This window comes from Gracilinanus agilis, chromosome 3, assembly GCF_016433145.1.
Source record: "Gracilinanus agilis isolate LMUSP501 chromosome 3, AgileGrace, whole genome shotgun sequence".
Taxonomy (NCBI): Eukaryota; Metazoa; Chordata; class Mammalia; order Didelphimorphia; family Didelphidae; genus Gracilinanus; species Gracilinanus agilis.
In genome coordinates, this window is record NC_058132.1 from 32,714,378 (window position 1) to 32,735,357 (window position 20,980).

At 50.3% G+C, this 20,980-nt stretch overlaps 1 protein-coding gene across 1 annotated transcript in view; it reads left to right on the forward strand.

The window, feature by feature from the left end:
• Nucleotides 1–18,405, forward strand: part of SKI (SKI proto-oncogene) — a 321,932-nt gene extending 303,527 nt beyond the window's left edge. The window contains exons 3-9 of the mRNA XM_044668646.1: nt 7,830–7,952; nt 8,761–8,876; nt 9,704–9,963; nt 10,168–10,475; nt 13,523–13,753; nt 15,022–15,163; nt 16,046–18,405. Of these exons, the coding sequence (XP_044524581.1) occupies nt 7,830–7,952; nt 8,761–8,876; nt 9,704–9,963; nt 10,168–10,475; nt 13,523–13,753; nt 15,022–15,163; nt 16,046–16,215 (1,350 nt within the window). The 3' untranslated portion in view covers nt 16,216–18,405. The remainder of the gene's footprint in view (nt 1–7,829; nt 7,953–8,760; nt 8,877–9,703; nt 9,964–10,167; nt 10,476–13,522; nt 13,754–15,021; nt 15,164–16,045) is intronic.
• The last annotated feature ends 2,575 nt before the right edge of the window (nt 18,406–20,980 follow it).

Consider the following 20,980-nt stretch of genomic DNA (forward strand, 5'->3'; position numbering starts at 1 on the left):
AGGAGGAGGAGGAGGAGGAGGAGGAGGAGGAGGAGGAGGAGGAGGAGGAGGAGAGAGAGAGGCAGAGAGGCGCAGAGAGGCCTTTATAAAGGAAAGAAAAATGGCATGCCCACAGCTGTGTTCCAACTGCACTCACATATTTTTTATTTAACTTGGATTTTTCAAAAGCCCCATCCCAGCTGTGGACCCTCACTGGTTTTTTTGATGTGGCGATGAGCAAGGATGCTGTCAGGGTCTGCATGTCTAAAATCAGCCCCAGATTTCATCAGCCCCGTCAGTTCTGTGGATGTCTGGGAGCAGCTTCAAGGATGAGGGCCCACAGCTTCTTAGAACAAGCAGGCTTCAATGGCAGTTGCTTATTATAAAAGAAGAATAGTGTGGTTTTCCTTTGTGAAGATGCCTCTGAAACCTAATCTAGACCAAAGTTAAAATGGTTACCTTTTGTTCAAGAGAGAAACCTTTGATTGGAATGAAATGGAGGAATTGTTTTAGCCTAAGGCTTTCCCTCTCAGCCTCTTTTTCTACTTGGTGGAGAATCTATCCTGGTCCAGGTTTTCAAATAAATATTCTTCACCTGGCAGGGGGAAAAAACGCCCAGTCTTACACTTCCCTTATTCTGGCGGGCTATTATTGTTGTCCTTAGTGCTTCCAATATAGATCAGTTTCCTCACCTTCCCTTAATATGTCATTATTATGGAAAACCTTAAATATCCCAGACTCCTCTGCATTAAAGGACTTGGTTGGCCAGAGAGGCCAGATCTTTTAAGTTCCTTCTACTTATAAACCCTTGTGTTAGAGGAGGGCTAGGAAGGGCAGGGTTAGAACTGTGACTTCCAAATCCCACGATCATATACAAAACGAGAGGGCTCCTGCCTTTTCTGCTCCCCACCTTACCTTCCACCATTCCCATCTCACCTCAACCAAAATCCACTTAGAGGCACATGCTGGCTTCCTTGACTTTCTGCAGCCCAGAGTAATTCCCAGAGCTTAGGTTTCCAAGATGAACCTTCCTAACGTCAGGTTTAAAGCGGCACGAAGGCCCGGGGTTAGGCCAGGAGGTGTACACAGCTGCTCACACCAGCCTACCTCCTAGGAATAGGCTTCTCTGCATGTGGAGTGGGAAGAGCCCCATTTCCTTATATTCAGGTCCTCTTTGGGGTTACCAGTTACATCGAGCACTTGAAAAACCAAATTGTTTACATTTTTTTCTTATAGCAAAATTAAAACTAAGCAACAGGGTCAGTTTCTGATGATAGCAACTGGAACAAACTGTTAGGAAATTAGGCTGAAAGTTTTTTGATCTCGTTCCACTGTTGGCGAGGATGAGCTGGCGTAAGCCCGGCCGTGGGATGGCAACCAGCCAGTTTCCTTGAACATTTGTTCTCTTCCCCTCCCCCTATGCTCCCCCCTCTTCCTCCCCCCCCCGTTTTTTATTAAGACAGCAGAGCATAAAGAAATATTTCCTCGAAGAGTGATAGGAAATCAAAGTGAAGAGAGGCGGTGGCGATGAGATTTTTCTCTTTTCTAGACAACACTCCATGTGTGTGTGAGGGCTCTGGTGTGCCACTCCTGGATATAGTAGTGCAAGCTCCGGAGAAAAAGTGTTTGCACGTGAGGAAGGCTGGCAGGACGAATCACAGGAGGATTGAAGACTTTTTAGCAGAAGGAACATTTTGTTCCTAGTTGAGCAGACTTTCTGCGGCCGCCCCAGTGTGAAGGGGCGCGTTATGTAACATCCCCGACTGACCCTGGTGGGGAGAGCGGCCTTGCTCCCTCTAGACCTGCTCGAGTTAGTGTAAGGGGAGTCATGGGGGGGGGAGGGGGCTCCAGGCATGGGGTCAGGGAGCCTGGCTCATGGGTAGATGGCATGCAGGGTGTGCTCACATGATCCTGTTGTTGTTGGAGGTTTTTTGTCTTTCTTTCTTTTTTCTTCCCTTTTCAACTTCATCTCCCAAAGACTAGATTTGGAAACCTCAGCGGATTTTACACGGAGCTTCCCACGTCAGAGTTGGGAAGTGAGGGAAGTGGTCATGGCTAGTTATTCTCACCAACTTAGGGCATACCATCTAGCGAAGAGAAGACACTGGGGGTCTCCCTTAGACCTCGCGAGGTCCGTTCCGTAAACCTGACGAGTGAGCCTAACATGTATCCTAAAATCAATTTGTAGATATTGGCTGATTTTTCTCCTTTTCCAGGTTTTGTGGAGGGAGACAGCATGCTTAGTTTGCATTCTAATTCTCCAAATAACTTTTCTTTATCAAGACAAGTCATTTATTCTTGTCAGGCCAGCTCAGACTAAATATTTTTCTTCAGGCCCCATAAAAGCTTGGTTCTGTATAAACTCATTGCTTTATTGGTCACCATTGGGCCTTAACACAAGATCTGGAGTGAATAAGCCCAAGTGCCTGGTCCTGCCAGGGGTCTGGAGTGGAGCAGAGCCTGCTGGGATCTTGGTTATTGATTTCTTGTTGAGGTTTCTCAACTTCTCAGATTCCCTTTGACTTCACTTGATTTATTTTCATCAGGCGGCACTGATTTGAGGATCTGATATGGTTCCTCTACTAGCCTTCTGGCCAGTGACCACTGGGATGGTGCCCTGCCAGGGCCATCACTCAGGAGGACATTGTAGGACCAAATTGCCTTTATGGTGTGGTTTGGCTCGAGCTAAAGTCGGTAGGGGTTGGAAGAAGAGCATAAAAGATGGTAAATGGCCTCTTAAGCTCCGAACTGCTTTTAACAAGTGGCCCGCACAGTCCTTAGTTTCCATTTAGCTCATTGGTTTTCTGGGGCAGTCTTCACCAGGCTCTCTAGTGGACCTTGGACCTTTAGAATCTGATGAGGTTTCAGAGTTGTTCCTTAGCATCAGCAAACCTTCTAAATAGAATTCCCCCCACCCCAAAATGACAGATGAGACAACCAGCGCAGGTTGTTGAGCCTGCCTTTCACCTCCTTTCCTTACTTTGCCCCACCCTGATTTCTCAGAATTGAATTTTGTTAGATATGAGAAAGAAGAGGTGAAACTTGACCTTGTGGCCTGGCGAGCATTTTTCCACCGTCCTTTTCACGAGGACTCATGAAGAGCTGGCCCTTACAAGTGACCTTTAAAGGTCAGCCATGACAACACTGTTGGTTACAGGAAAATCTCGGGGACGCCGACTCTTGAGAAGTGGTGTGTGGATCTCTGAGACATGAGTTTGCCGAGGCTGTGGGGGCTAGGCTGCCTGTGTCTTACTAAGAGCTTCTCCTTGCAGAGAATTGTAATGAGGGTGCACTGATTGGACAGACATGGGTGAGATCCTCATCGTGGGAGGGAATAGCCACAACTGAGAGAGTCCACAGCTCCATGGGAATGTTTGAAGGCCGATGGAAACGTGATCTTGGAATTGGTGTTGAGGTGCCCCACAAACCACCACAAAGGGCTCCTGGGCTTAGGTGAGTCCTGTTTCACACAGGACTGCTCTCAAGGGCTCCTGTCTGTCAGCAAGAGGTCTCCTGAGACTCCCGAAGACACTTGACTTCTGTGGGGAGGTGGGGTTGTCCCTAACCTTCTCCCAAGGCAGCAGCACATCAGCATGTTGGCCCCAGCCTTCTCTATCCGGCTAAGATTTGAGTCAGAAAACGGAAGGTGAACCTACTTACACACTGGCCTGGGCTTTTGTAAAAAACATAAACTGTTAGATTGGAGCTCCCCGCTGGCCTCCTGCTGTGTCCCCCCCTCTGGGAGCAGGTGTTTGGTCTTCAGGTGTACTGTTTGGGGTGGGGGTGGGGTGTCTGTGAACTTGTTTACGGCTCCTCTCGCCAGCTCCCCCCTGCATTTTAGTCTTTACTTTGTCTGACACTTCTTACCCCCTAAGAAGTCTATCTTTGAGGTTTCTCAAAATCAATATCAGACAGGCGCCTGGGCTTGTGGTTTTTCTCTTGGTGAGAACTTGGCTTAATTTTCACGCCCCATTTCAGTATCTGTACAGACAGGAAGCTCCACCCTTTTCATGGTGTAACCGACCCTAAACTCTTTGTATTTACCAGCTATAAAAGAAACTGTTTAAATAATAAATTGGGAGTTTTAAAATCCATGTGGGAGAGATAGAAAGGCTCCCCGGCTCCCCAACAGAGCTTGGAGGAGGCTTGTGCAAGGTTGATTTCTGTGGGGAGCCCTCTTACTCATCTCTCCTCAGAAGTAGATGTGTCTCTCTTCTCTTTAAAATGTACATTATTTCTTGAATCGTCCCATCTCCCCTTTAAAGTCTCATTCCTCTCTGGCCTCAGTTTCCTCCTATGAGCGTTGGCCAAATGATTTCTAAGGTCCATTTCAGTTCTAAAGTCTGAGATCCCGGGAACCTTTAAGCTCCCACCACCACCATAAAAAGCCCTCAAAGGAACAAGATCGCTCCAGAGCTAGAAGGGCCCTCAGAGATCAATTATTTGGCCCTTCTTTTGACAGAAGGGGAGACTGAGGCCAGAGAGGGGAAATAACTTGTTGAGTGTCGCATGGTAGCCCGAGCCACGCTTTGAACCAGCCTCCTTCTGGCTCTGGATAATAGCCGCCATTTATTTCCACCTCTTTAAGACTTTTGCAAAGGGCTTCCCATCCATTCGCTGTTTCCAGGATCCTTCCCCTCCACCTGCCGCTCCTATTATCATTGGCCTTTGCCAAACGTTCAGACATTTTCTGCTGTGCTGCTTGGGGGCCCTCCACCCCCACTTTTTGGACCTGATTTCTCTGCAAAGATCAAATCTTGAGACCTCAGAGCCTGCCTGTCCCTCCAATCAGTGAATAACCATTTTTCCTCTCAGGTGCCCAGACGCTCATCTTTGGAAACAGTGTGAACAGTGTTTCCGGGTTTTAACAGTATCAGCCTATACTATAGTTTGCTAAGAAAACAGTGACCGGGACAGGCATCTGCTTGGTGCTTGGCTTAGAGTCTAGACATAGTTTCTTGACTGCTAGGTTTGTTAGGAAGTTGCGTTATTTCAAGAAGCCAGCTTATGAACTCTCCTCTTCCTCTCTACGGTGGTGACTCGCTCCCCTCCCCCCAAAAAAGAGTTGTGTCCGTTTGCATACTACCCCAGAGGGCACAGTGGGACCCCCTCGACTGGGCAAGGAGGAACCAGCCCTATAGGGATTTGAATGAGAACAGGAGGCAAATGGATCCCCATGGCTCAAGTACTAAAATGTGAGGAAGTTGCCCAGCAGGATAAATGGAGGTGCTAAGGCTGAAACCCAGAATTCTGGTCCATCCTGGCCCTTGGAGCCCAGATAAACTTCCTTTGGAAGACAGAATCTTGAATAGCTTGAAACATCCCTTTCTGCATGCCTCTACTTGCTTTATGGACTGCATAACCCTCTGGGCACATTTGGAGAAGCCAGCCTAGGCAGCGTCCTCAATTTTGGGTCATAAGCTTCCTTGGAGCCTCCAGCTCCAGAATTTGAAGCCACCGACAGCCCAGCCCTCGGGCTGAAATGGGAATTAGCTAACATGGGAGCAGCTAGTTGCTGAGGAGATATGGGGACTGGGGGAAATCGTGTTCCTCCCACAAACACCTGCCCCTTAGGAGCGCTCCTGTCATTCCAGGGTGTTTCATGCCTCTCTAGACTTCCACTGCAGGGCTGGCTTCTTAGAGAAAACCCAGCTGGGCCCGAGACAGAGACTTTCTCAATCCCACACCTTTCCCACATCACCCTTCTCCAATCCACCTGCATTTCTCCTCTGCCATGCCCGATTCTCTCCAGCACACCCATAAAATGGAGAAGAGACTCTCTCCCTTTACCTCTTCAGTGGAGGGCCTTGGAAGTGTGTGGGAAGGAGAGAGCTGGTGGTCACCCATAGCAATGCTCTCTGGTCATTTAAACACCCTCCTCTTCACTCACCCAGTTTTTGTAGTTCTAGCTTCTAGGATATCAGCCTGGGGCTTCCTTAAATTTAAAAAAAAAAAAAAAAAGTGGACCTTGCCCCCTTGAAAATGCAGATTATGTCCTCTCCTTGACCATTTCCTACTCTTTTCCCCAGTGTTGGATTTTACGCTCAACCTGTAGTACAGATTCTCTCCAGGCTCATGTGTATCATCGCAGCACAGCAACCCTTGGACAGAATGTCCCTCCTGCAGCTGAGTGAGGGGCAGCTCGGGTTCTCAGGCCTGAGGCTCACCACCTGTTGTTGCCTCGTCCATTCCAGCCTCTCCTCCTCCCTTCCCTCCCTTCCCAGTCCTTCCCTCCTCCTCTCCGTCCCCAGTGGTCAGCCCGGGATCATGATATACTTTCCAAATACCTTTTGGATGTTGTCATTGCTTCTGCATAGACAGCATCTCTGCAAAAGAAAGAGCCTGCTCCTAACCCATTGTTCAAAATAGAGTTTGGATTATTTTGGTCTCTGCGTTGAGAGATGGTCGCCTTCATTTCTGTGGAATGGTCCTTGTGAATTCTGAGCCACGGGTGCCCCATATAGATCGAGGTCTGCTTTTGTGGCAGGCCGAGCTTGGGCTCAGCCACGTGTACTCGAGTCGGTGGTCTTCTTGCCCTATTTTTACAGAAGCTCCAGATTGACCATCAAAACTCATAAAAGGGCAGCTAGGGCACCAGGCTTAGAGTCAGGAGGCCCTGCGTTCAAATCTGGCCTTGGACATTTGTTAGCTGTGTGAGCCTGGACAAGTCACCTAACCCCCATTCCCTAGCCTTTGCTGCTCCTCTGCCTTAGGACTAATTCTAAGATCGAAGGCATGGGTTTAAAGAACTCACCCAGAGATAAGTAAGGAGAACATGTCCAGTTTGATGACTTCGCCGGATAGCCGGTGCCAGCTACCCAGATTCCTATCATCAGCCAGAGACCAGTTTGATGAAGCTGGACCTTCTCTCCCTGGCCACATTGCATGTCCCCTAGTGACTGAGCTCCCGCTTCCCACTCCCTCACTCAGGACAAAATAAACTGTGCCTCCCCTTGGAAACTGGGGCTGTGCTTCTTCCTCGGTTTGCCACGGAGGGAGCGAGTGGAAGTGCTGAAGGGGCGCAAGGTTGAAGAAGAAGAATCCACTTTCCGACCCGAATCCCTCCTCTCATCTGGAGGAGTGTCTCTGCAGGGACCCTCTGGATGGTCCCCATAGTATCATCTCCCTGGACAGGGAGGGCAGCTTCAGCTCTTAACCCCCTGCCCCCCCTCCCCCAAATAGTAGGGATATCAGCAGGGACCAGTTTTTCTTGAGATGCCCATTGTAGCCTCGCGCAGGCTCTCGGGATCTTATTTGTGTCAATAAAAAAAAAACCCAAAACACCAACCCATTTGGTCTGCCAGAGGACTTTCTCATCCTGAAGGGTGGGGGTGCCGAGGTCCAGCCAAGTCACTTGTGGAAAAGGCGAAACAGGATTCTGGCACTTTCCCTCCAATCCAGTGCAGCTGGGATGCAGTGAGGTCATCCCATAACAACCATTACAAAGAAAATAACAAAGTCGGCTGTGTTCTCACTGAAACCATTTCTCCAGCCTAGAAATGGCATTAAATTTACCTTTTTCCGCACCATACGGGCAGGCTTTAATTTTTGCAAGTCAGCACAAAACGAAGCCATAACACTGACTTCCTTTTTAAGATGTTTTTCTGAATCTTTCTCCCTCGCGGCTCTGTCTGTAATGGCAGAACGCAGCTAGTATCACCGGGTAGCTGTTCGTGTTCTTTGTGCGGCGCTCCTGGGAGGCTTTTAAGTGTCAGGGAGAAATCAGGGTCTCCCAGCAGACAACAGCTCTTTTCAGCCTAGGATCTGAAGTTTGGGGTCCTTTGCACCACGCCATTCTTGACTCTTTGGGCTTCCCTTCTCTAACGGCTCCTCCTTTCTGTTGTCTTCAGGTCCCTTCTGAACCCCCTACAGCCATCAAACCCAAAACAGATGACTCCTCTACACAGTCCCCTCCTTCTGAGAAGGACAAGCAGTCCAGCTGGTTACGGACCTTGGCAAGCTCTTCCAATAAGGTGATTTTTAAAAATCATCCTGTTTATGCTTTCTGAATGAAAACTAGGTCCATACTTCCACTGGAGGAGAGACGTTGACTCTGCCATTCTCCTTAAAAGAATTCTGCTTAGGCTTATTTATTTACTTATTTATTTGTTTTCTGACCTAGAATCAATTCTTTTTTTCTTTCTTTCTTTCTTTTGTAAACTCATTCCTTCTGTCTTAGGATCAATACTGCGTATTGGCTCCAAGGTAGAAGAGCAGTAAGGGCTAGGCTGTGGGGGTGAAGGGACTTGCCCAGGGTCACCCAGCTTGGAAGTATCTGAGGTCACATTTGAACCCAGGATCTCCCGTCTCTAGGCCTAGTGCTTAATCTACTATAGCTGCCCCCCTTAGTATTGATTCTAAGACAGGGCTTAAGTGACTTGTCCTGGTTTATACCGCTAGCAAGTGTCTGAGGCCACATTTGAACCCGGGTCTTCCTGCCTCCAGGCCTGGTGCTCTCTTCACTGCTATCCTATGCTAGCTGCCCATCTTGTACTTTTACATATGAAATTTGAAAGGACCACCGATGTGTTTGCTCCAAAGCACGTATTCTAAAGAAAACACTACTTGGGACCCAGGTTTAACCTCCGTTCCGGTCCCCAGTGAAGTTGGGATTGAATTAAAACTGCCAACTGGAAGTGATCTCTTAGGACTTGGGGGCCAGATGAGCTGCGGGGCTCCCCTTTGACACATGCGCCCGGCAGGTCTCTGTGGGGGGCCCCTCTCTGTGGGGGCCCCTCTCCGTCTCCCACCTTCTCAAGAATGACTTGCATTTTTCAACAGAGCATCGGATGTGTCCATCCGCGCCAGCGCCTGTCCGCTTTCCGGCCTTGGTCCCCCGCTGTTTCTTCCAACGAGAAAGATCTGTCCACACACCTTCCTGCACTGATTCGAGACAGGTAAGGGTCCCCCCTGCGCCCCCCTTCCGCGCCGGCACCAGAGGCTCCGGGAAGGAGAAGCGAGACGCCTGGGCCTTCTTGGTCCCGCAGAATTGCCCCGGACACTCGTGTCCCTGTCGGTAGCCAAGTCGGTCCTTCCACAGTGAACGAGAGGCTCTTTAGAGGGAGCCGGGAGGGTGGGACCTCTGGTTTCTATGGAAACCTCCCAAGACGTGTAGCCCTGGAAAGGGGGGGGGGTGGCGTGGAGAAAGCAGATGACTCTTCCCAGGCCGCCCTTCTAATGGAGCAGGTCTTTGGACGGTGATTTATTTTGCCTTTCTTAATGGCATGAATTAGATCCGTTTTTTCTGCCTTCCATCATTTTGACTTTGGAGGCTTTTGAATCCAATCTGTTTTTCTAAATGAACAAGGTCACGGCCACGTCCGGCTGGCTGCTGACATAGTGGTGTGAAGACCCTGGCACAGCCGCCACCATCCGCGCTGCCCAGGGCCGGGGGTTCAGAGCCTCGTCAGTCTCCCTCTTTCGGGGAGACGCAGGACCCCCGTTTAGGTCCAGCCCAGGAGGGATTTGAGTTTAGGGGCCCAACCTGCGCTCTCCTCCACGCAGAGAGTTTTCTGCCTGGCGCCTCCCTTCGCCGACGGGGAGCCCCATTTCTCTGTAACTTGAGGGCTCAGAGAGCCGGCCCGGGTGCCCCTGTTCGGGATGGTGGTATTGCTTAACTGTTCTCTTTGCCCAAGGATGCTCGTTTTAACCCCGTGTTCCCTTGGCTGTGCTGGGCGCTTCTCTCCAGTAGCCCCCAGCTCATGCTTTCTCCGCCTTTCTGCAGTTTTTATTCTTATAAGAGTTTCGAGAGTGCCGTGGCCCCCAACGTGGCGCTAGCCCCTCCTCCACAGAAGATCGTGAGCAGCCCTCCCTGCACCACCATGGTGGCCCGGGCCCCCGAGCCCCTCCCCACCTCCATCCAGCCCCGGAAAAGAAAGCTGCCCATGGAGACTCCGGGCGTCCCGGAGACCCTGGTCCCTGCTGCTGCCCCCGAAGACGAGAAGGATTCCGAGGCAGACGTGGAAGTGGAGAACAGGGAGGAGTGTAAGTGGGGCGCCTCTGGAGCCCTCTGAGAAGAGTGGGGGCGAGCGTGCGGCCGTGTGTGTGTGTGTCAGTGAGGGTGTGAGCGTGAGGGAACAGGCGTGGGTGAGGGTGCGAATGCTCTCTGGCTGGGGCCCCCCCCGCCCCGTTGGCAGCCCGCTTTGGCCACTTTTTAACCCGAGGCCTGTGTTTGCCTTTGTTTTGTAGTCACGTCCTCCTTGTCTTCGCTCTCTTCTCCGTCCTTTACCTCGTCCAGCTCTGCCAAGGACATGAGCTCCCCCGGAATGCAGGCCCCGGGGGGCGGCACGCTGAGCGCTTCTTTCGAGGCGGCGGCCCACGCCGAGGCTCACAGCAATGGGCTGGAGGCTGAACTGGAGCACCTGAGGCAGGCCCTGGAGAGCGGTCTGGACACTAAGGAAGCCAAAGAAAAATTCCTCCACGAAGTTGTGAAGATGAGGGTGAAGCAGGAGGAGAAGCTTAGCGCTGCCTTGCAGGCTAAGCGCAGTCTGCACCAGGTAATGCCCCGGGCGGCACGGCCCTCGGGTCCTCGCAGAAGGGTGGGGGCACCCCTTGCCCCCCCAGCCCTGACCGGGCACCCACAACCCCGGGGAGGGTGCTGGGCTCCCCTCCTCCGACCATGAGAGAAGGATGCCGAGGCCTCTGCGGAGACCGTCTTCAGGATGTCTTCGCGTGGCCGCCACGATGCCCGGCAAGCGGGTGCCCCCTCGGCCGGCTGCCTCTGACTGGCTTCTCTCTAATGAAGCCGGGATGTTTTTCTGTCATAATGAGGCGCGGCTATTTTTAGTGCAGGGAGTGAGGAGCAGCTGTACCAGAGACAATTTCACACTTTAGCTGCGCGTTTGCCAAAAGTGGGTACGCTCCTCTACCCGCCGGCAAGGAAGGCCTGGCTTCTCAGGCCTGTTGCATGCACACCAGGAGGGTTTATTTTCCTGAAGCTTTGAAAAAGAAAAGGTGGTAACAACCCACTCCTCGGTTATGACCATTCCCTGTTTAAGAAAAGACATTCATTAAAAAAAAATACACACACACACACACACACACACACACATATAATGATGGGGGGCAGTTGTTGCTTCCCCAGGTTGTGGAGCAACTAGACCTCCCCCTTTTCAAAAGTGGCTTTTATTCTGCCTACCCATATTTTCACAGCCTGTTTTCTGCTCCCCTCCCCCCAATAAACTGCCAACCAACCAACCAGTGTTGCCCGCGGTGCTCCTGATGCCCGCGCCCCTTTGCCATCGCCCCACGCCGGGGGCTTCTGGTTTGCAGACCAGCCGGCCGAGAGCTGCTTTCATCCAGGCACTCCCCGCTTTCTGTCTTTGCCCCCCATTAACACAACTTTTAATAGTGATGAGGAAAGCAGAATTTCGGGGGTTTTCATATATACTTTTGCTTGGCCATTTGGACTTGACTGCATGCTTCCATCATTTTTTAAACTACAGAAACAGGGTGTGGCGTGGAGGGGAGGCTGCTGCTAGAAACTCCAGAGGACGAGGCTGCAAGATTGCATAATGAGACGAGATGAGCAGCCTCGGTGCTATCAGGAGCTGGAGTGTGATTTGGGTGTGGGTGTACCCAAAAAAAATTGTAAATAAAGTCTGAGAACATTTAGCACTTAGGTTTTTTTTTTTTTAATTTCCTAGGGTGTTTAGAACTCTGTGGCCCACCCAAAGGCTGCAAAATTAACACCTCTGTCTAGCACAGTGTGGCAATGAGAGATTGTCTGACAACTATGTGGAAAGTTTAACAAGTAGAATGTTTTTTAGCCCAATACAATGCTGTCAGCATCTCATGTTCCAGACTTTTAAAAATTAACATCCAAATGGAGTTGAGGAATTCCTAGCAATGTGCCCCAACAAATATTTTTATTTTTATTTGGTTTTAGGTGTGACTTTAAAGGAGCATATTAAGTAAATGGTCTTTTGCCGTATGGATGCTGTAGGAATGAAGTCATCAGGGCTTCGTAAACATCCTTTTGGGCGAAAACTCGAGTTTCTCATAGCCTAACTTGACAACATGTCAATATTAATGCGATATATTCCTCTTCCACCCAACACACACACATGCACACGCATGGAATGAGCCCAGGATTTCTGGTCATTATACAAGAACGTCCAGCCATCATCTCTCTTTGGCCAGCGCCACCAGCCTTGAACAGAGAAAGCTGACTTATTCTAGATGGAAGAAGCATCCAGAAGGGGCATCTTCCTGCAGGGCGGCTTTCTTTGTGCCTTTTCTGGTTTATTTCGCTCAGCCCCCAATTGTGGATCTTTTTTGGTCCAGCTCAGTTCTTTTTGTATAGAGAAAGCAACTGAGCATCCTTTCAGTGGGCATAAAGATGCTGCATCTCCCCCTTATTTCCCTCAACCCCTCTTCTCTACCCACCGCCCCAGTTCGTATATTCCCCAAAGCCAAGAGCTGCTGGTCCTGGCTGGCAAGGGATACTCGTTTTAGATCCCTCCTGACCCTTTATGGGCTTCACTAATTAATCTCACCTGCTTCTTAGCAAAGCCTGCATTTGTGAAACAGAAAATGTGCTTCTTCAAGGGAATTAGGGGAGCAGCTAGGTAGCACAGTGGCCAGAGCAGCGGGCCTGGCGGCGGAAGGCCCTGGGTTCAAATGTGGCCTCAGACATTTCCTAGCTGGATGATCCTGGGCAAGTCACTTAACTCTTGACTGCTCAGCTCTTCCCACTCTGAGACAGAATGTAAGGGCTTAAACAAAGAAAATGAAAATAAAGATTAGGACCCAAAGTTACCTTTTTAAAAGAATTATCTCGATTTTGACCTTTTCAGTTTACAGACAGGATACCATTTTCTGCCTGGTGTCAAAAAATAAAATAAAATAAAATAAAAATAAAAAGGATTGTCTCTAGAAATGAATGGACTGGAGGCAGCTGGGTAGCTCAGTGGATTGAGAGTCAGGCCTAGAGATAGGAGGTCCTAGGTTCAAATCCAGCCTCAGACACTTCCCAGCTGTGTTGACCCTGGGCAAGTCACTTGACCCCCATTGCCCACCCTTACCAATCTTCCACCTATGAGACAATACACCGAAGTACAAGGGTTTAAAAAAAAAATTAAAAAAAAAAAAATGAATGGACTGTTGGTCCAGAAAGATCTATGTCTATTTATTTATTAGATGGGCCTTGTTTGTGTTGGGCCCCATAATTCATCTAATTTCATTTATATATATTTATTTCATTTTCTGATTTTATTTCTAGATTTATCTAATTTTATCATTTTATTTCTATAATATATAATAACACCATTTACACGGCTCCTCCCTTTAGGGGAAAGTTGCATAGGGTCGGGTGGCTCCCGTGGACTGTGTCAGGCCATAGGGGCGGCTGTGAGGTCCCTTCCTAGCCTGCTGCCCTCCGGCCTCCCGAGGGGCTCAGCCCACAGCGAGTGGGGGAGGGCGGGCTTGGGGCTGCCCTCCGATCCCAGAAGGGATGGAGCTAGTCGGGGAGCCTGATGTTGGGGGTCGCCCGGGGCAGCGCCGCCTTCCAAAACAAACGTGTCTTCTCCTTTGTGTCCCGAAGGAGCTGGAGTTCCTCCGAGTGGCCAAGAAGGAGAAGCTTCGGGAAGCCACAGAGGCGAAGCGCAACCTGCGGAAGGAGATCGAGCGCCTGCGCGCCGAGAACGAGAAGAAGATGAAAGAGGCCAACGAGTCCCGGCTGCGGCTGAAGCGGGAGCTGGAGCAAGCCCGCCAGATCCGCGTGTGCGACAAGGGCTGCGAGGCTGGCCGGCTGCGCGCCAAGTACTCGGCGCAGGTGAGCGGCTCCCGCTTTCCCTCCCGTGGCCGCGCTCATTTCACGGAGGAGCCGCGGAGGGTGAAGCACGGGGGTGGGGGTGGGGGCAGGGCGGCCAGAGCCCAGGCCACGTGTCCCGGGGCCCGGAGTGGGCTCGCCAGGCTCTTTAAGGAAGATGCTGAGAACTTCCTGAGCAGGAAGGGGCTGGGAGGGAGGCTGGGTCGCTGCCCTGCAGGAAGGGATGTGCTCTGGGCCGCCGGGCGTCTCCTCTGGCTGATAAGGGGGGTCCAGACTAAACAGAGGGCGGGAGGGAGCCTGGGAGCCTGGGGGTGCCCTTAGTGAGGCGTCCTCCACCGTCCCCACGACTTAGGAAGACCCACGCACAGACCCCCACGGGCTGGCGCTGGCGGGCTCCCATCCACCCACTCCTTTCTCCTCCTTTTGCCTCGGGAAATAGCATCTCCCGGGCGCGAGGAGGCCGAGGGCTTCTCACACAGAACCTGGGAAGAGGCTTCTACATTGTGCGAGGAGCCGGGCCAAGTGTTCTGTGTGTCCCTGCCAACGGGGCCCCGGAGCGGGTTCCCAGCTGTAACAGCCTGGGCCCACCTCAAATTCTCCCTCCTTCCCGTGGGCCTGTGCCGTGGCGCCTTTCAACCAAGGAGCCTACGAGAGAGCCCTGCCTCCATGGCCCTCCTGGGGCCCCCACCGGGGCTGGAACACGGAGGCTCCTCTGCCCTTGGACTTAGCCCACGCTAGGTGGCCCAGCCCACCCGAAATCACCGGAATGCCGGCAAGGGAGGCAGCCCCAGAGTGGTGGGTGGAGGGCCAGGTTTGACCAGGTTTTGGTTGTCAGAGGAGTAACAAGTCCCGTTTGTGGTTAGTCCTCCCACTTGTCAGGGAAGGGACTGATGAAGCCATCCGTGGAAAGGTCCTTGGGGTGTCCTGGAGCATGTGTCCACAGGGCATGTCTGTGGGCCGTGTGTCTGTGGCATCATGTGTCCTCAGTGGCCATGTGTCTGTGATGTCATGTTTCTGTGGGCCATGTGTCCTCCGAGGAGCTTTGCTTCCGTGGCACCATGTGTTCTCTGTGAGACTCGTGGCCGTGGCATCCCGTGTCCTCTGTGGCTGTTTTGTGGCAGTGACATCCCGTGTCCTCTGTGGTGCATTTATCCATGGTCACATGGCTTCCGTGGCACTCACATCCGTGGCCACATGGCCCCCGTAGCCTCGTGTCTTTGGCGTCCCCCCTTCTCCCGGGCCTGGCTAACCCTGTTCCCTTTGGCTTTCAGATCGAGGACCTGCAGGTGAAGCTTCAGCACGCCGAGGCCGACCGGGAACAGCTCCGGGCCGACCTCCTGAGGGAGCGGGAGGCCCGGGAACATTTGGAGAAGGTTGTGAAGGAGCTTCAGGAGCAGCTGTGGCCCAAGCCCAGCACTCAGGCTGGCGGAGGCGGCGGCGGACACAGGAATGAGCTGGAGACGGAGCTACCCCACGAGCCCCGGGCCTGAGCTCGCTCCCTCCGCCAGGGATGGGCGCTCCACGTGCGCGTGTGAGGGGGGCGAGCGCTCCCGCTCGGGAGGCAGACTTTGGCACGAGCCGGAGGGCCCTCTCGCCGCTCGGCAACAGCAGCACTGAATTCGGCGCCTCTCCCCCGTCCGTCCGTCCGTCCGTATAGCACAACATCTTCCTGTGCCTCGAACACGACCGAGTGTTTCTGAACTGCCCTTTTGGAACCCACCGCGACGACGTTTTCTACTGGCACCCCCTCCCGCCGCCGCCGCACACGCAAGCCCAGGGTGCTCCCCCGTCTCCCCTGCTTGCTGGAACACTTTGAAACGCAAACTTTTGTTATAAGCTATTTAAAACGATGACCGACTTGATCGTCCAAGAAATGAACAAGGTTTTTGTTTTGTTTTGTTTTGTTTTGTTTTTATAAAAAGTAACTTTTACAAAACCCACAAACACTTGGTGATGCACAATTTGGATGACTTGTTACGTTGTGGATTCTTCAGGAACCCGCCGGGGCGGGAGACGAGCCGAGGCAGCCGGGCTCGCTCCCTCCGTCCCTCCGTCCCTCCCGCCAGGCTCTGGGAGCCATCACGGTTTGACCCTCTTATGTGGTTTGATTGGGAGATTTGAGTGATGTTGTTTTTGTTGTTTTGTTTTCTTCAAAGCCTTTCTTTTTAAGTGATAAGTACCCAGTTTTCCAGCCGATGCCGGAAGAAGAAGAAGAGAAGAGTGTGGGAGAGAGAGATGAACGGAGAAGCAGCCCAGCCTTATGGAAGACGTCCCTGCCCCCACGTCACCCCCCAGAGCCCCAGCACACAGGAGGAGAGGCGGCCGCGGCCCCCCCGTGTTACACCCCCCTTCCTCCTACAGGACAGTATTTATCTCCCCGTCGGTCCCTTCGTGGCCCAGGTCGCTCCTGCCCGCACACGTCCTCGAGCGTCCGGCTCTCCCCTTCGCTGCTGCTGCTGCTGTGAAGGATCGGCGGCCGGGCCTTTCCGTGTCACCCGGGGGGCACTTGAATTCTGGGATCCACGGAGACCCCCGCCCCTGCGCCAGAACAAAACGCAGCATCACATCGCTTTGTCTCGGGGCTGCTTTCCGTCTGTCCGTCTGTTCGAGCTCCTCCTTAGACTGCACTTTGCTGAAATCTCCTGCGTCTTTCTATTCCCCGCTTATCTATCATCTTGCGTTAAAAGGTTTTCACTTTTAGAAGATATTGTACCAATGTTCTCAGACAGTTCCTCCCCAGCACTCAAGTGCTTAGAAAATTCCCTTTGGTGCTTGGTTGAACAAGGGACGCATAAGAAAACAATAACGATGCAAAACCTGAATCCTGGGGGGTCGCCGTGTGCCTTCCTGCGTCTTGTACGTTCAACGCCGACTTGTGACTCCCCGACACCCCTGCCCCCTCCCCAAGTCCCCAATACCTATCAACAGTATAGAGAAATGGAATCGACCAGTATCACGAGAATTGAGTGCTCGCTCGAAAGCATTTATTCCAGATAATCTCATTTGCTTTCAACAGTTTGTGCAGATTCGTAGCAGGTTTGTTATGCCCAAGCCTGAAAGCGAGTTCCCAGTAGACCAGAGACAGCTTCCCATCCTAAAATGATAGTATTTATTTATGTAAGAAATCAGATTTTACAGGGATTCTCTGCTTGAGCCCATCCTAACCACCGCGGTGTCTGTGAGCATTAATGGAAGGTCACGCTCGCTTTCATTAGGTGCAAAAAAGGAATAATTATCGACACAACTCGGGGAAGCGACAGCGACAAACGGCTTCACCCCACGGAAATGAGGCCCCAAAAGAGCATTGGCAGCAGGGTTTCCCCCCGATTCTCTGATGGTAGGGATCCTGGTCCTGTTGACGTGGCCCCTTCTCACGTGCAATGCAAAAGAACATTATTGACAGCGTTTTATGTGGGATCGTTTTGTTTTAGTTTTGGGGTTTTGTGTTTTTTTTTTTTTTTGCTTCTTTATGTTTTTCTTTTACAGTTATTAAAAAATTCATATGCATGGAATTTAAAAATCTCTGCCATATGTATATTCATTAATGGGCATTATTACTGATTTGTGTAAAGGGTTTATTTTGTTATGCAATATGCAGAATACTGTTTCAGGCTTAGATGTTTCCAGATTTGTACTTTTTCAGCTATTTCTTCAAGGGAAACTGATGACTGAGTTTTAGCGGAGCCTCTAGGTGTGTTAGCGTATCTGTGTTGCTGTGCTAGGTTGCCAAGTCGAGAAATTACACAGAGAACAAAAGACTTTCCCGTGGGCACGGCTTTGCTCAAAGCCACCCTGCTTAGGGAGTGTGACTGGGCCTTTGTTTCTGTGTTCTAGACTCAGGTTTGAGTAGGTGGTCCTCGTTACCCTGCAGTGGCTAAAACCCTCTTCCCTTCCAGGCGAAAGGAGTCTTATCTCATTTTGGGGGAACTACCCGTTGTTCCCCACCCTCTGCTCTGGTGGACATCTCCCCTTGCCCCCGTTTTCTGCCAGCCAGAAAGTGCATGTTCCACCCCCTTAGTTCCCCCAAGCCTTGTTTCTGGAAAAATCCGAACACGTTGCAGTAACTTGTCCCAAAGAGTATGGGGTGAGATGACACCCCCCCGATGATCCTGACAGTATTGAGTTACTTGGCATCATATTTTTTTTTTTTAAGGCCAAATTTTCCCCTTGAGAGCATTCACACTCATTCTGCTGGGTATAGGCTGCCCACGAAATGCAGCTGCGCTGGATTTCCTGATGATCAGTTCATATCAGAGCTAGGAAACACTGATCCCACCCCCTCAGGTCCCCCAAAGTTGGCGTATGCAGCCCCACGCAAAACCTTTCCACGTGAAAGTTGTCGATGAATGGAATCGAGTCTTAGTTCACAAACGAAACAGAATGATGTGAACAAACTATGGGAACAAATTCTCACCAGCAGCTCATTGTTAGCTTTGGGTTTTTTGGGGGGGTTTGGTTTTGGGGTTTTTTTGTTGTTTTTTTTTCGGTCAGTTAACCTTGCTTCCAATTTTTTTCCCAGCGTGCACAACCCCAACTTGGGTGGCTTGTGATTGGACCCTCCCCCACCTTCGTTATTCGGTTTGATAATAGAATCACTTGGAACCGAATCGCATGTTGTCTGGGCGCAAGAACCCTCGCCACCCAAATGAGAGGCTCTTTTCGAGGTTTTGTAGCTGCTTAAAGTCGATGTTTCTAATCCTAGACCTTGTAGGAGCAGCTACCTCATGCTGCAATGGCAGCCTTGAGGAGGAGGAGGAGGAGGAGGAGGAGGAGGAGGAAGGGGAGGAAGAGGAGGACGAGGCGGCAATTGGTTCCCTGTGTGATTTCTGTGTATGAAACATTATTTCACTGCAGCAAAACGAGCTCCCTTAGAGACAGAACTGCTCATAGTTTTACCCCATTATTGCAGCTTAGTTTTCCTTTAAAAAGAAGGGAGAAGAGGTGTCTTGTAGGCTGTTGACTCTCCCTGTACTTAAATATATTACCTAGATAATTGTATATTCAGTTTAATTACTCATTGTTTCTATACTGAAAGAAGACTTAACGAAGGGAAAAAACCAACAGCAATAACATTCATATCTATGGAGCAGCTAACTAGTACACATAATATTCTGCTTTTCATACAGAACTAGCCAATATGTAAAAACACACACACACACACACACACACAAAAACGACAACAAAAAAATTCAACGTGTAAATACTTTTTTTTTTTTTTTCATTTTACACTGTTGTATTATAAGTGTATATGGTGGTTACTTTTTTCAGAAACTTTCTTAACTTGGTAGTTGCCTTCTTTTCTGAGTTGTGTTTTTAGCAAAGACAAAATTCTTCGCTTGTCTGTTGGGGGGGTTGGAAAACACTTTTGGCGAGTTTTCAGTGTGGGTTAACCTTTTCCATCTTCTGTTTTGGGTCCTTATTTTCATGGTAAAGTATTTTATTATTCAAGGTTAAATTCTCTTCTCCCCCCCCCCAAAAAAAAAAAAATAAGTCCACGTTTTCGAGGGAGGCGTTTTTGTTTGTCAGAAGTCATAAATGACATTTTTTTTCAATTGAGGAAAAAAAAAATCTACATTTATAATAGCCAAGAGCATTTCAGCACATTTCTGTTCTCCTGTTTTCTCCTATGCTGCTGCTAATGACAATATTATGACTTACTCTACTATTCGAGAACTATTTTTATGTAATTAATGTATGCTTTCTTGTTTATAAATGCCTGATTTTAAAAAAAGAAAAAAAAAAAAGAAAGAAAAAAGCTTGGCATATTTATCTATCTCGCTGTGTACCTTGCTGGTCCTTCCCCCGTCCCCCTTGAAACAGATAATATTGTAAAATAAAGGCCTCTATGAGAATATGTATGAAAATAGCTCTGCTTATATGCCAGTGACTGAATGTACAGTGTATAGACGCATTACCTAAAATAAACAAAAGTGTTTGGTTCAACTATTTCTACATTACGGAATTTTCTGTTTCCTTCCTTTGGCACTGGGGACCAGAACAGGGTTAGAAGAAGGGGTGGCTTCTTTCTCAATGCTCTGGCTCCCCAGCTGATACAGATGGCTCCCCCTGGGTGGCTTGGTTTGTTGGTTTTCTTTAAACCCTCACCTTCCATCTTAGAATCCATACTGTGTATCAGTTCCAAGGCAGAAGGATGTAAGGGCTAGACAATGGGGATTAGGTGACTTGCCCAGGGTCCCACAGCTAGGAAGTGTCTGAGGCCAGGTTTGAACCCAGGACCTCCGGTCTCTAGGTCTGGCTTTCAATCCACTGAGCCATCTAGCTGCCCCCAACCCCCAGGAAGGTTTTAGTGAACCCAAAGTTCCCTTGGCTCATCTTGCCATTAAATGGTTGGTCTCTTTCAGGGTCAACAGGTGGCCTGGGAAGCTTGCTTTCTAGCTCTTTTTTTAATGGCTGGGTCACTCCAGTTGTTAGTCTACATGGGCTGATGGGACTAATTTAGAGTGGAACAGAGGAGGGAATCTGTCTTCCCTTAAGGCCTAAATCCCTTCTCTCTTTGGGCATGCTTTTCCAAATGGCCCAAAGTGAAAGAGATCTACGGCACTATCAAAATCCTGACCAGGCTGGGAACAGGATTATTTTCAGAAAAAAAGCAGGCGAGGAAAATGGCCATTTGTTGCTGGCGTGACACCCTCTCCCGAGATCTGTAAGTGCTCTCTTTCCACTGGGCACTGAAGGAGTGGCATCAGGTCAGCACTGAGGCCAGACTCATGCTGGGCACCAGGAGGGGAAGAAAAGATAGCTCCTCCATTAGGGCGGGGAGGAGAGATCAGGTATGTGGAAGAAAGGAGCAGCTTAGGCAATGCGGTCACACTCTATACAGTGTCTCATCGCCTCACCCCCCTGGAAAAGATTCATGCCTTCTAATATTTTAATCACTAGGGTTGCTTTTCTATTAAAGTACAAATTATCCTCCAGGCTTCCAGGGACACAGCAGCAAGAAGGCTCAGGTCCTTGTACCAAGAGGGAGAGTAATTAGCAGTTGAGAGAGAACTGAGCTGAGGGAGACTCCATGGAGGGGGAGTAAAAGTTCATTTGGGTTAAGGGAAATTTCCAAAATATAGCTCACTGATTACTTGAGTTAACTGCATGCTTTCCATCCCTTCCCTTTCCTTCCCTTTCTTTCCTCCCTCTCTCCCCCTTCTTCTGTCCTTCCCTCCCCCTCTTCCTTCCTTCCTTCCTTCCTTCCTTCCTTCCTTCCTTCCTTCCTTC